The sequence below is a fragment of the Pavona decussata genome, unplaced genomic scaffold (assembly GCF_977016875.1).
Source record: "Pavona decussata unplaced genomic scaffold, jaPavDecu1.1 SCAFFOLD_14, whole genome shotgun sequence".
Lineage (NCBI taxonomy): Eukaryota > Metazoa > Cnidaria > Anthozoa > Scleractinia > Agariciidae > Pavona > Pavona decussata.
The window spans coordinates 786,334-800,464 of NW_028145437.1; the positions used below are offsets into that span (position 1 = coordinate 786,334).

A 14,131-nucleotide genomic window follows, 5' to 3' on the forward strand; every position below is an offset into this window, starting at 1 on the left:
AAAGGCTTTGATTAGGTTCCTTTCCTGCTTGATGTTGTTGACAGCTTCTCTCATCTCTTTCGGGAAAGCTGCCGTTGCACAATCTTTTGCAGGAGATCACCTTTGGTTATATCTTCAAGTCCTTGAAGTGGCATGCCCACCTAACAAACTAAAGGTACAGTGGGCGTTTATGTCCTGTCCTCTCTCAAAGTAGCCCTATACCTTTGAAACAACTGGCATCAAAGGTTTAGTTTTCTTACCTTGTTCCTTGTGTATATCTTCTTCCCTTCCCTTGGATCAAAGAGTACGCCCCCTATGAGGTGGGTAGGTGAAAGCCCCCAGGAACTAGGCATGACCAGATAACTAGAAAAGTAGTCTTTTTTCTAAATGATAATAACGTTCTTCAGACTTTGCTATCACCTATAGGGTTCTAGATTGTTAGATGAGTAAGGTTCCTGAGATGTGGTTTTGGTTTTGTCTTTTACAATGTTGCTTAACCAAACAGAGTGCAGAGAACTGCTAGCCAGATAGCTCAAGGCTATTGGCTTTTATCCTTCATTAGCCCTACAAGCAAGTAATGGTTTTCAGGGTAGCTTTTACAGGAAGTCAGATTTTTAGATAGTGAAAATGACTTTCGGGCTAGTACATCCTTTCTACAGCAAAGGGAAAGCTGGAAAATTGAATTTCTTTGCACCCTGCCAAAGCTCATTATTTATTTTTCTGATATCAAATACACAATGTGCAATATTGGTACAATAAAAACCCGCATAACCTAGTGATATAAGAACCCACAGGCTGAAATTTGTCATTTAAATATCCCAAAATATAAGAACCTGTTCAGCCTGGCAAAGAAAAATAGGTTCTTATACAAAAACAGTCACTCCAATTTTGATGGTCAAAATTCTGGACTAAATTATGAGAAACTTCTGGCAAAAAGTTGTTGCATATATGTTTTCTTTGATTTACATTTGTTTGGATTTTCACTAGAAATATGTTTTCCATAAAGCTACTGTGCAATATAAATGATTTAAAATCTAAACATCTTATAAAATTACAGTGCGACCGAGAAAACCGTGAACACCTGAAATATGCCAGGAATGTTGTTTCTGTCCAATCACGCGTCCGAAATCCATTCGCCAAACCTCAGACTGTTTACTGTTGTTTGCACGACAAGATTTGTTTTGGCTTTATAATTTACGGGTAATTCACTAATTGATTTTATTTGAGCTAATTCTGGTTGTTTAAGCTCTGAGACTACTCATAAAGAAACAGAACTGTGCATGTATTTGTCCTTTCACCGGATCACTGGCGCTCCGAAGGAATTGTTGCTTTCAACATGTGTCGCTAATACCTGTATTAGTTACTACTCTGAAATAAAACAAGTGAATTCAACAAGAAACGTGAACGATTTATTCAACGATGAAAACTTATCACAACTCAACAGTCAGTCGATATTTCGGAGCCAGTTTTTAAGCCTTAACTATGAGAAATGTTCGTGTTCCTTTGTTTATCATTTTTCTACGAAAGTGAGCTAAAAGAACGCAACAGTCTCAGACAGTTTGCCCGCTGCAAGTCCCCTATAATCAGCTATAATCAACAACCAAAGTCGACGAAGTTGAACGTGCTTCAGGGTCACAAATAGGGATGAAATCGTCGATCATTGAGTGATCCAGAAATGGGCATTCTAGCACCACTGGGAGTGGAAATTGCCGTTGCATGAGCGCCCGTAATATTGACCTACAGTGGAGCTACTTGCGCTTTGCTTGTCTCGTGCAAGTGAATTAGACGCCAGTCTTCACTTTCGGGCAGGATTTTAGTTTCGAATATTCTTTGAAGGTATAGTAGGTCTTTGTCGAGTTCCTGCCTGTTGATGTATGGGATTCAAAGCCTTCAATCTTGGTCTCATCATTGAAAAAAAAAATTCCCACACGATTTCTGTATTTCCATCAGAAATTGGTCTAGTGTATGTTTCGCCGTTTCTTTGTTCTTCCTCAACAAGGTGAGATTTTTCTGTGTGTCGTTTATCGCCTTGCTAAGTTCAGGATGTTTGTCTTTCAGTCTGCATTTCTTGTGGGAATCACAAGGCATACCACGACAACTGTTCTTTTCCGTTTCAAGGTGAGATCGTATATGATCGTTCATCAATACAGAGTTTCGTCCACTCAGGAATTTCCGAGGAACCGAGTAATTGTTGACATCGTATTCCTTCAAACTTTCTGAACGAAGCCAGCACTCACTCGTGCATTTGCAGAGATTTGTCGAATGAAAAGGCCGTCATTGTGAAGGTCTAGAATATTTTCTCTGATCGCTTGAGGGTAAGGCCTTCCCATGTCGTAGACATTTCCAAGCTGTTTTATTCGCACTTGTACTTTCTGTACAAGGTGGAAACAGAATAGAAACTGTCGATCTCAAATAATCAATGAACTAGGTGAAATCAAAAGAGAAAATATAACAGGAAGACTTTTTCGCTCGCAGTTTTTTTAAATGTTTGCGTTTCTGTACGGTTCTATACCGAAGTTCAGAATGTTTGCGTAAAGCGAGTTTTGCGGATAAAATAGATAACTTGAAACAAAACTAGGGAAAAACGATATTTCTAGCCAAAGAAATGTCCTTTCTTACCTTGCAACATAATTTTAAGCAAAATTTGACCTTTTCCATTCTTCTTTCCAGTTAATATTCACTTTGCGGTTTTGGCGCGTGAGGTCCTGAAACACAATTGGCCTAAAAACAATAAACATTCCTGACATATTTTAGGTGTTCACGGTTTTCCCCGTCGCACTGTAAATACATAGAAATGTATTGATGTTCTTCTTGGACCTTGATTGTTTGATCATCTGAGCCATGCAGTTAACAAACACCCAGTTTTGTCCATGTGAAATAAAAACAAATATAAATACATCCAGTAATTAAGAAAATATAGAAATATAAAATAAATATATACTCTAGAATTTTTATAGATGTAGTCCTTAGGGCTTGTTTTGTTGTTCATCTGGCATAGGCAGTTCAAACACCCTGTTTTCTTTCATGCATGTACGCTCATGTCTCTATGAGATTTATCAGTCAAGCTGTAACAGTAGCCAAGTGTAAATACAATGTTTCTTCTTTCCGTACTTGAACACTTTAGGGATTTTATGCCTGGCATTTCCTCACATCTGATATTTTAAGACTGCACGTGGCTAATTTTCGCTTCAACAAATCAAATCAATCACGGCCCACAAAGCGCAGTAAAACAAGGGCAAACGTTAAAAGCAGGGCAAATAACAAATCAAATCAATGATAGCCCACAAAGCCTAGTAAAACAAGGGCAAACGTTAAAAGCAGGGCGAATAACATAACAAATTAGAAATAGACCACCAAGGTAGAAAATAAAAAGGCCAATCTAAAAGCATAGCAAATTTGAACAAAATATGAAAGTCTAAATTACCCACACAACTAGAATGCAAAACGTGAAAAAATGCCCGCAAAACTAAGGCACATGAAAACTCATAGCTGGAATAGAACATGTGGCGAAGGAGTACAAAGATAAAATTTACAAACCTCCAACTAAAGTTTGTTAACCTCTACTTGAACTTGGGCCTGAACTTGAGCGGCCACCAGTGCAGGTTGAGGACCACCGCCTGGTTGAACAGCTGGAGCTGGCGGAGGCTGGCTAATTGGTAACACAACTTGTGCTTCGGCAACGGCATTAACCGGAACTCGCAGATCAGGCATGCTAAATGGCTTGCTGGACAGTTTCGAGAGAATGTCATCATTGCTTTGTTTACTCTCTCTTTTTTATATGTGAGAGGTGAGACCGCTGAGAATAGTTTGGCTATTTCCAATACTTTATCTCTTTCATACCCAGTCTCCTGGGGATGACTTTCAGGCAACTAGGGGCCAACCCAAATAAATGTTTCCAAATTGCCTAATATTCAACATATCAATGAAAAGAAGATACCAAATTAAACTTTAAACGTTTCTGTGTAAAAATAGGTAAATAATTATTTTCTGTTCAAAATGCTTGATAAAAGTATCAACAATGGTTAGTTTATCTCCAGTACTCTACTTAAGAATGGTGATTTGCCAGCAGTTGCAATCGTTCTGGGTGCACAAGAATACATTACACATCTGCAACATATGCTTGGTCATGTCACATATGGAACTGGGGTGTCCTATCCTTTAGGACACCGTTAACTGTTCGCATACCAAGGGGGTCTTAATTTTTTGTCCAAAAATGGGACACCTAGTAAAAGGAGTAGTGGGGACGTTTCCTTTCATCCTAACCTCATACAACTATATATATTTCTGATCAGCATAAAATGTTCTTTCATTTGGTTGCATATGTTGTAGGATGCTTGTCAGCATATGACGTCATCACTTGAGTAACTGTCACAACTAACACAAATTTTTGGCAAATTGTGATCTATGACTGCTTATTTTCTTAGTAAATTATCTCACAAGGGTAAATGAAAAGATAAATTACTCAAAGCAACCTTGAGAAAATGATCTGTTGGTAATACTGTTATTGGTCCCATATAATGATCTCAAAGTTATTTCAGTTTTGAAATACATGTAAAAGTGTCAGTAAAGTGCTCATCAGTGTCAATTCTGTGGAATCCTTCTCCGTCCCCTGAGTTGAGGCCTTCCCCTTGCTTCCTGTAGACGTCTAGGGTCTTGACGGTCTGGGTCTTCAAAACAATAATTTTGTATTGTGTGATGGTGATGAAAACATGGTTCTGGGCACATGCGTACTCCACACACTGCACAACTGTAAATGGAGTCCACGCTGCAGGTGAACCTTGCATGTTGACCTTGTGGGGTTGCTTACAAGGTGGTGAAAGTGTTCTCGGTTGAAGCGAATTTCAATAGTGGGTAATCCTGGAGTTCTGGTGTCCTCCCTGAAACATCTTGCTGCAATCAACTCATTTATCAGAGACTTCTTGAAATCTAGGCCTTTTCTACTGCCACAATTTCCATATTTGCCTTCAAGTATATGTGCATTTGATACATGCACTTCAAGAAGATGGAAGAACACCTTATAGTACCACACCGAGCCCCTCATTAGCCAAGCATGTGAAGTAACGAACCCCCTTTGAAGATCAATAATGGCGGAAGAAAAAGCACAATGAGGAGGTTGAACAACTACATGAGGTGTACCATGCCAGAGAGTAGAATGTCCGTCCTGGTTCTAATGCATATCAAATATGATACGCCTGTCAATCTTGATGAGATAGTCAATTTGTTCGAAGGCCTACACCCGAGAATGATGCAGTTTACCAGCTTGGTGTATGACTATCAGCAGATCGAATAGCTATCAGAACTTGACAGGGCGCGGAATGTACATTGAACTTTCTTGTTTAAGTTGAAACAATTATCCCGTAGAAATGATGTATATAGCTTAAAAAGCTGCTGTAAAACAAATTTGTGATTTGCCTAAAATGGGTCTCAAAATGCAGGAAATGAGGTTTCTGGGAACCTAGATTTTCAAAAATTTCCGGGGGTGCATGCCCCCGGACCCCCCTAGTAAGAGCGCCTCCGGCGCCTCTAAACATGTTAGTGTTGTTAAAAAAGGCTTTGTTAATAAGTTAAACTTGTTAAAACGTAGCAAATTTCTTCAAAAGAATATGTTATAAGACTTCTATTTTAGAGTTATTATGCCATCGATTGTATATGGTATATCAGTATGGGGAGGCTACACAAATAAGGAAGGTTTTAAGGCATTAGAAGCACTGCATTGTAGAGCTGCGAGAATTATCTTTGAGCTACCTTGGGAGATATCTAATCCAGATGTTATGAAAAAGGCTAATTGGTCTTCATTAGCCTTAATGTATAAAATTAGCTTAGCTAAGCTTATGTATAAAATCCACAATAACCTGACTCCAGACGCTATGTCAGCTATTATTAAGAACAATGATAAAGTCAAGCGATATCAACTTAGGAAGAAACTGAAAATTGATGTCCCTCGTTTTAACACCAACTACATGAGGAACTTTGTAGCTCGTAGAGGAGCAATAGTTTGGAACATGTTGGTTCCTCAACTCAATGAAGATAAAGACTGTTAAGAAATATGTGATTATGGCAAGACGGTCAAAGACTCTGCTACACCTAGATTTCGACTGTATCTCCCCTCAAACATTAACCAGAAGGGAGGAAGATTTTAAGTATAATTAGTGTTAATAATTAGTCGATACTAGAGTACCACCTTGTACTTTGGAATTTTAAGCTTTTATCGTTTTAGACTTGTATGTAGTAAGTAGCTATATGATTTTAGCTGGTGTATATCCTATTTATTTTCTAATTCATTAGTTATCTTATTTAATTATTTAGACACGACCCCACAAGCAAAGCGTCGCTTTAATACCTCTCGTGTATAAATAAAGATTATTGATTGATTGATTGATTGGCGCTCAGCAAGATTTGGGGCTCAACGAACACCCCTATCTAACCCTTACCTACGCGCCTGCCATGAAGGTGTTATATAAGTTGATCACACCTGGACGAGTGAAATTCTGTTTCTCCCAGTGGCCATGCGGCTTATTCCAAAATGGTTACCGCCCGAGACGATCTGGGGAGAGTAGCATGATAACGAGGCATCAAGGGCGGGTTCTCTGTTTACAAATGCTAATCCCGCACATGTGAGAAATTCGGAGAAAATGCCTCAAAATTGCTGTGTTCCTGAATGCAAAAAGAAAGTTTATGTAGAAGATGGGGAAAAGATTTCTTACTTTAAGTTTCCTGACCAAGTTAAGGAAAGAGATATGTTCATGAAATGGATAGCCGCCATACGAAGAGATGTCGGCGAACATTTTAAAGTGACCGAGCACATTTTAAAGTGACCGAGTTTGCTCGAGGCATTTTAAGCCGGGAGATATTGTCAAAGCATTTGCAGGTCGTAAGCGTACTTTACTAGCTACTGCAGTGCCGTCTCGATTTCCTTGGAAAAAGGGATCCCCGGTAAAACGTAAGGCACTGACGAGAAGAAGCCCAATTAAGAGAAAAAGCGCAGCAAAAAACCACAACCACGAACGCTGAAGATGTTTCCACGTGCGATGTCAGCATTACAGCACAGAAATCCGAATGTCAGGTTCTTACATCAACCAGCACATATTCCAAGCCTTGTATAGACGACCAAGAATTACAAGATATAAGCCGCGACCTTAAAGTGGAAAACGAATGGCTGGTTCAAGAACTCTGTAAAGTAAAGGTTCGACAAGAAAATTTAGAATCGGTAGGGGAAGAATTGACACACCGTGTTTTACAGGCAAGGGTATTTCATGTAGACCGGTTTCATTCTGATAAAGATGTGGCTTTCTATACAGGATTTCCAAACAGAAGTGTATTTGAAAGTGTTTTTGCATTCCTGGACCCTGGAAGGAACGGGGAGAACATAATTTACTGGCATTCACAATCCGATGAGTCAGACACAGTGAATAACAGGTATGATGAGGATGCCCCCAAACAGGGCAGACCTAGACATTTAACTCCAAAGGATGAATATCTTTTAACCCTTTGCAGACTGAGGCAAGGATTTAAAGAAGATCATTTGGCCCATTTGTACGGAATTTCACAGACAACTGTCAGTAGAGTAATAATTTCATGGATCAATTTTATGTATTTAAAATTTAGCACAATTCCAGTGTGGCCATCAAGGGTTCAAATTGAAAAAAACACATGCCAGCTGATTTTAAAGAGAGATATCCATCAACCAGAGTAATTATTGACTGCACTGAGATCCGCTGTCAGATGCCCAAGAGCATGCGCCTGAACAGTGAACTTTTTAGTTCATATAAAAACCACACAACACTTAAGAGTTTGGTCGGCATATCACCTGGAGGTGCTCTAACTTTTGTTAGCCAGCTCTACACTGGCCACCTCTCTGATAGAGAGATAGTAACAAGATCTGGATTTTTAAAGCTACCATTCAACCGAGGAGATGCTGTCATGGCAGATAAGGGATTTACAGTAAAGGATCTGTTGCCCCTTGGAGTTTCCCTGAATATACCGCCCTTTCTAGGAAGTAAGGGGCAAATGAGCTCTGAGGAAGTGGTAGAGACACAATCGATTGCTGCCCTTCGCATTCATGTGGAAAGGGCCATAAACAAAATTAAAAATTTTCACATATGGGACAGTGTGGTTCCATTCACCAACTTTACGGTTGTAAATCAAATGTGGGCAGTGTGTGCTATGCTCTGTAATTTCCAAAACAGTATTATTAGTGAATAGTTTTTGTTATCCTTTAAAACCGAAAAAAACTGATTTGGAAATAGACTTCTGTCTCCAGTAAAACCTTAGTTTTATACTCCTCTTGCCAATTGTTGTTTTCGTTGATTTACACTTTCGGAATATTTCAGGGTTATTATGTGCTAATTATTCTGTGATAGTCTCTCCCCTCACCCTTCTCTCACAAAGACACAACTGTATTCAAGGCATCTCCATGAAGTAGCTAAACAGACAAAACAATTAAATTATATTCTCCTGCTACATGTACTTCATGCCTGTTGCTATAATGACATATGTATTATTGAAAACTAATACAGAAATTTTGTGGAATCTAAATTAAAGTGTTGTCCATATGGTGATTGTAATAATAGTAAATGAGAATGCAACACCACAAACTCAGCCTTGAAAAACTCTTTCGCCTTGTAAAATGTTCTAGTTTTCTACAGAGCAGCTACAGGAAGGAAATATTTAAAATAGTAATTACACAGTTTCTCGCAGAGGGTATCCCAGTGATCTTGATCAAACTTGATCCTCTCCACACTAAGTCCTTTACTTGTATAAACAATAAAATCGCACCACTGGGCACCAGTTAGTCCCATAAGTCCTTGTACTTGGTCGTAATAGACATGTCCTTTTTTCAATGTGGGTTTTCCATCTTTCTTCTCCATGAAGAAGCCAGGGTTGTCACAAGCATCAAGGGGTGTAACATTAAATTTAGAAGAAGGACATTTCACTTCCCCAATTCCAAAGCTGTCTTTGCAGCTCAAGTCAATGACTTTAGCATCAGGTGAACAACCTAACATTGGAACTTTAGGTGACACAAACAGACCACTTTTGAGTACCTTAACAGGCTTTCCCACTTTACGCAGATATTATTGAAGACAATTTATGCCAATGCAGCATTTAAATGGAACACAATCAAAATACGTATATCATTAAAATGGATACAGAAACGTAACGTTCCAAAGATAATTGTCGATTACTGCATCAGTTTCTAAAATGGTGTTTTTTTACAAAAAAGAACAGTACTGGCCGTTGTCGAGAGGTTATTTTGGCAGTTGGGGATGCACTTTAGTGGCCGTTGCCGTTGTAGAGAGGTTTAAACAAGAGCTAATGTATGGACTGTCCGCCGGGACAAAAAAAATGTGGCCGTTGTAGAGAGGTGGCCGTTGTGGAGAGGTGGCCGTTAGTGGAGGTTCGACTGTAAATTTTTAAGTTTTCCATTAGTGTCACTTTCTCCTCTCCTTGTTTCGGTTAGTAGGCAAGTCACCCCAGTCTTCTTGTTTTTATCAGCACTGTTTACTGGATTGGAAATCACTACTTCCATAACAGGCAGGGCATGGATCCCGTCAAGTCTTGATCGGTGCCAGCTCTGCAAGGCAGAAGTACATGCTGTGCTCGGGTTTTCATCTTCTTGATCTCTCAGGTCCCGAACATCCTTACAGTTAAACAATGAGTATTTACATACTTTCATCATGAAAGCCAGGACATGGTTGCAGAATCCTGACTTTCCAGCTGCACAACTTGGCCCACAATATGCATGCTCGACTTCTCCAGAAACAATACAAAGTGCAAGTTTCAAATTATGTGGCTATTCACAAGTTTTGAAACTGTGAAAACACTTGGCGCGATAATAGAAATACCTTTCATCGTGATAGGTTTGTATCTCATGAAGGTATTCATCAGCAAGAAAACCCTTCGCTTTCAGCAGTCCTGTGGGCAACGTGTGATTATCTGCGCTGTTATTGTCCTTTTTCCCTGATTTGGAAATATGACGATCCATTTCTGCACAGGTAAACAGTGGACTTTTTTCCAGAGACGTTCCCCATCCATGTGCAGGAAAAGCTACGTTCTTTGTGTTGTGAGGTGGCTCGTCGACCGGAGGTAAGATTGGATTAGTAGAATTATCCTGACCACCGAGAAGTCGTCTTTTACGCCTGGTATAAATGACAATTTCGTCCAGATCAACAAGGAGGTGGGTAATGTTTGCCTCCAAGTACTCGTTTACCCTGTAAAATAATGGAAATATTGGAGACTCTAGGCCATAGCAACGACGCTAAGCTTATTGATTGGTCTCGAAATTTACCGCTTAGAAAGTTGAGCTTTGGTTGACAATCCTTTACACGAATCGCCACGACACTTCAACCAAAACTTTAATTCGGAATTTTTCAATCGATTCGGATTTCTTCCATCCAACGAACTGCCAGGAATATCAGCCTCAGTGAAAAACGAAGGACCGTAAACAATGTCTTTCTGAAAGGACGCCATAGTTGTTATGAGCTTGGCGGCCCTTGATGCCTCGTTATCATGCTACTCTCCCCAGATCGTCTCGGGCGGTCGCCATTTTGGAATAAGGCGTATGCACTTTCAAATTCGAGGGTGAATAAAGTTTATTGATTGATTGATTGATTGGATTGACTTTCACAGACCTTTCAACTGCATCAGAATCTCTCTCACTTGTAGGGACAGAGGCTAGAACACTGAAGGTCCTTCTGTCATGCTATGTCACGCAAGGCAGGGTATCTTTTTTTCTGTACAACGATTCTCCTCTTTTGAGTTGTTTCACTCTTGCGGCTTTCCGGTGACAAATCTGTTTGGGAACAACGTTCCTGTTAGATCTGACAGTGCCACAGGCAAGGATTTTTTTCCTCAAGCTGCTCGAACAACCCAACCGAGGTGTAATAATTATCCATAAAGAGATAGTATCCCTTATTCAAAACTGGGTCCATCAAGGACATCACAGCCCGCCTTCCTAAATTTTTCTGAACACACCCATTCTCTTTTCCAGTGCAAACTTGGCTGTCTAGTACATAACCATTTGTAGATTCAGCTAGGATAAAGGCCTTTATTCAAACCTACCAGGCTTTATTGGGATTAATTGTCGGAAATGAACTTTGCCTTTGAATTTGATTGAGGTCTCATCTACTGCCAGCTGCCTCTTAGGCTTGTAAACACCCATGAACCTTGGAATAAGAAGATCAAGGAGAGGCTGAATTTTATAAAGCTTGTTGAATTGTGGTGAATCAGGCACGGGGGCTTTACAGATGTCAGCAAAGTGGAGGTAGCATAGAATGAACAAATCTTGTTTGTGACATGGTCGCATTAAACAATGGGGTGGCCAGTGTTGGGTCTGAATTCCAATAAGATAAAATGTTTGGCTTGTTTATAATGCCCATGTTCAAATAAATAGCAATCCAACTTTCATTTTTTTAACTGCAGGGTGTCCAGTTCGTATTTTTTCCTATTTTTTGAGCACATTCCTATTTTCTCCTATCTTTTAAATGAAACCTATTTTTCCTATTTTTTAGCTGGTGAAGCCAATGTGTGTTACAAAATTGAAAATGAAATTATAGTTATGTGTTTCAGACGAAGATTCAGGATAAAGCAAGTCTAAAATATCATTACTCTATATTTGTAAAATTTTCTTCTGCCCCACTGTACATTTACAGTATCTAGTAATGTAGTTCACTTGACTATGTTCTACTGAACATAATGATGATATTCTGAATAAACCTATCGAAAAAGCATTTCGTTATCCATAAGTGTAGTTATTTTGAAATCTTGCAAGCTTATGGGTAGATTCCTAAAGAAAGAAGCCTTTGAGAAGAAGTTTGGAAGGGGCCCTTTAAGTATTGACTGTAGTGCAAACAATCAGCTACCTGATTCGGATATTTCAATTGGAGATGCAACTAAGAAAGCCTTAGCCCAAGTCAAGCCAGAACACCGAAAATCCGTACTTCTTGGCATCCGTGTATTTTATAGCACATCAGTCGCATATTTACAGTCTCATCTCCCTCTTCAGAACACTCTCTTGAAATCATTAGGATGTCTGAATCCTCTGAAGAGAGAAAGGGCAAGCAGTGTGAAGGCAATTGAAACACTGGCAAAAAAATTGCAGCCTCAGTTGGATGTCTGCAATGTTCAAGATGAGTGGCGTGTTTATTCTGTTTATCAAGAAGTTGAGCAGTTAGAAAAAGGGCAACAAGTTGACCATTTCTGGCGAGCTGTGTTCAGTCTTAAGTCTCTTGATGGGACTGGGCCACGATTTTCAGCTCCTCCAAAAGTTGTCAAATCAGGGCTTTTTCTTGCACAATCGAATGTTGAGTCAGAAAGAAGTCTTTCAGTGAATGCCCACATTGTGACACAGGAACGGACACTTCTTGGAGAAAGGACCGTTGTTGGCCTTAGAACTGTGAAAGATGCTGTCAAATTTCACGTTCCTGAGAACTCCAGACCAGAGAAAATTCCCCTGACAGATGGCCTTTTATCTGCGGTGAGATCTGAACATATGCATTATAGAAAGCGGCTCGATGAACAGGAAGCTGAGAAGAAGAAAAGGGATGCTGAAGATAAATTGAAAGCTGAAGAAGTGGAAAGAAAGAAGAGAGAGCAAGTGAAGCTAAGGCAAGAGACCAGATCGTTGAAAGAAAAGGGAGAGAGCCTAGACAGAAAGGAGCAGGAGGTAATGGAAGAAATGCAAACAGCTGATGAGCTGTTGTCAGAGGGCACAGTTAAGTTACAGACTGCCCTATCTTCAGGTTTAAAGGTTGATTCACAAAGTGCGAAAGTTGCATGTCTCATGATAGAAACAGCAAAATCAAATCAGGCACAGTCAAAGAGGAAGCTTGAAGCAGTGAGGGAAAAGCAAAAGGTGTTTAACACACACAAGCAGAAATTGCTGAAAAAGGCACTACCAACTGGTGTTTCTGCTTCACTATCAAAGAAAAGAAAGTCAAATTAAACGATTAACCGTCGTTTTATAGCAGAAGGTATTGACTGAGGATTTTGTTGTTTGCTATTTGTAACATCATTTTAAACAAAATGATTTGTTGATATTGTTAACGCAATAAGAAATATAAAGAAGAATAACTTTTAAAACCAAAATACTCGCTTTGTCATATTAATGTTTATCATTGTTATGGAAAGTGGTGGAAGTGGTGGATTGGGATAGCTGATGGGATGCAGGGAGGCTATCTTTGTCCATCAAAGTACTATTGATTCTCCTATTTTTACCTATTTTTTAAATCAAAGTTTCCTATTTTTCCTATTTTTTCAATCCCGAGTTTCCTATTTTCCTATTTTTCTGAACAACCATGCTGCTGGACACCCTGCAACTGTCACTGGATACCACTGAGATGTTTTTGATTTGCCTCTCTTTTGTTCGGCATATAAATTGGTCTGTGTCAGTAACAGTTGCCATACCTGATCAGTAAAGTACAGTTCAAAGAAATCCTTACTCTACATTTCAAGGACCCAATATTTACATTGGTTGACATACCCACAGGTTCATCAAAGTCGATATCTTCTCTTCTCGTCAAATTTGCAGTCAAAGGTCCTTCTTCAGCCACAGAATCTTCATCTTCCTCGCTTTCAGACTCCTCTTCTGACTCTGGATGCTGCAATACATTCATGGAGGCCAAGGGAAGGTCATCCTCATCAACAAACGTGATTTGCACATAATTTTCCATGGGAGAAGGAAAATCTACTCCAGAAGTACGTGTAGAAGCCGCCATTTTTAAATACCAGTTCGCAGTAATCAGAGGGGCGGTGAAGAGTCCAGATTTTTTCACCAAAAATTGCCAAAATACGAACACATTTTTTACGATCGACTTAATAACCACTTCATTTACACTCTATTAGAACGAACCACTTGGACCCAAGCCTTTAGACGCCATCCCAGACTCCCTAAAGAATGTGGCTGTATATTTCTCTGCATATGTGCGGAAACGGTATGTAAAGGGTTAAATTCATTTTTATGTAATTTTCCGATTCTTTTGCTGCAAACAGCAGAATTCCCCCCTCAAAATTAGGAAGAAGCGATTCCTGGAGAACTCTCGACCAAAGGAAGGCACATTGGTCAGCCACTTCTTCTGCCAGTACATTTTACCCTCAGGCAATTTTACAACTCCCATGGCAATGTTTTGTCCAAAAAATGCCTTTATTTTCTCCGTCA

At 39.6% G+C, this 14,131-nt stretch overlaps 1 protein-coding gene and 2 pseudogenes across 1 annotated transcript; 2 read left to right on the top strand and 1 right to left on the bottom strand.

The window, feature by feature from the left end:
* The first annotated feature begins 6,611 nt into the window (after positions 1 to 6,611).
* On the top strand, positions 6,612 to 8,273 carry LOC146487591 (uncharacterized; annotated as a pseudogene).
* A 345-nt stretch (positions 8,274 to 8,618) lies between these two features.
* LOC146487592 (uncharacterized) lies at positions 8,619 to 10,514 on the bottom strand (annotated as a pseudogene).
* A 1,117-nt stretch (positions 10,515 to 11,631) lies between these two features.
* LOC146487593 (uncharacterized) lies at positions 11,632 to 12,934 on the top strand. The gene has a single exon (XM_085128674.1). It carries the CDS (start codon positions 11,750 to 11,752, stop codon positions 12,917 to 12,919), a length of 1,170 nt encoding a protein of 389 aa, XP_084984800.1. The 5' UTR covers positions 11,632 to 11,749; the 3' UTR covers positions 12,920 to 12,934.
* Positions 12,935 to 14,131: the final 1,197 nt, after the last annotated feature.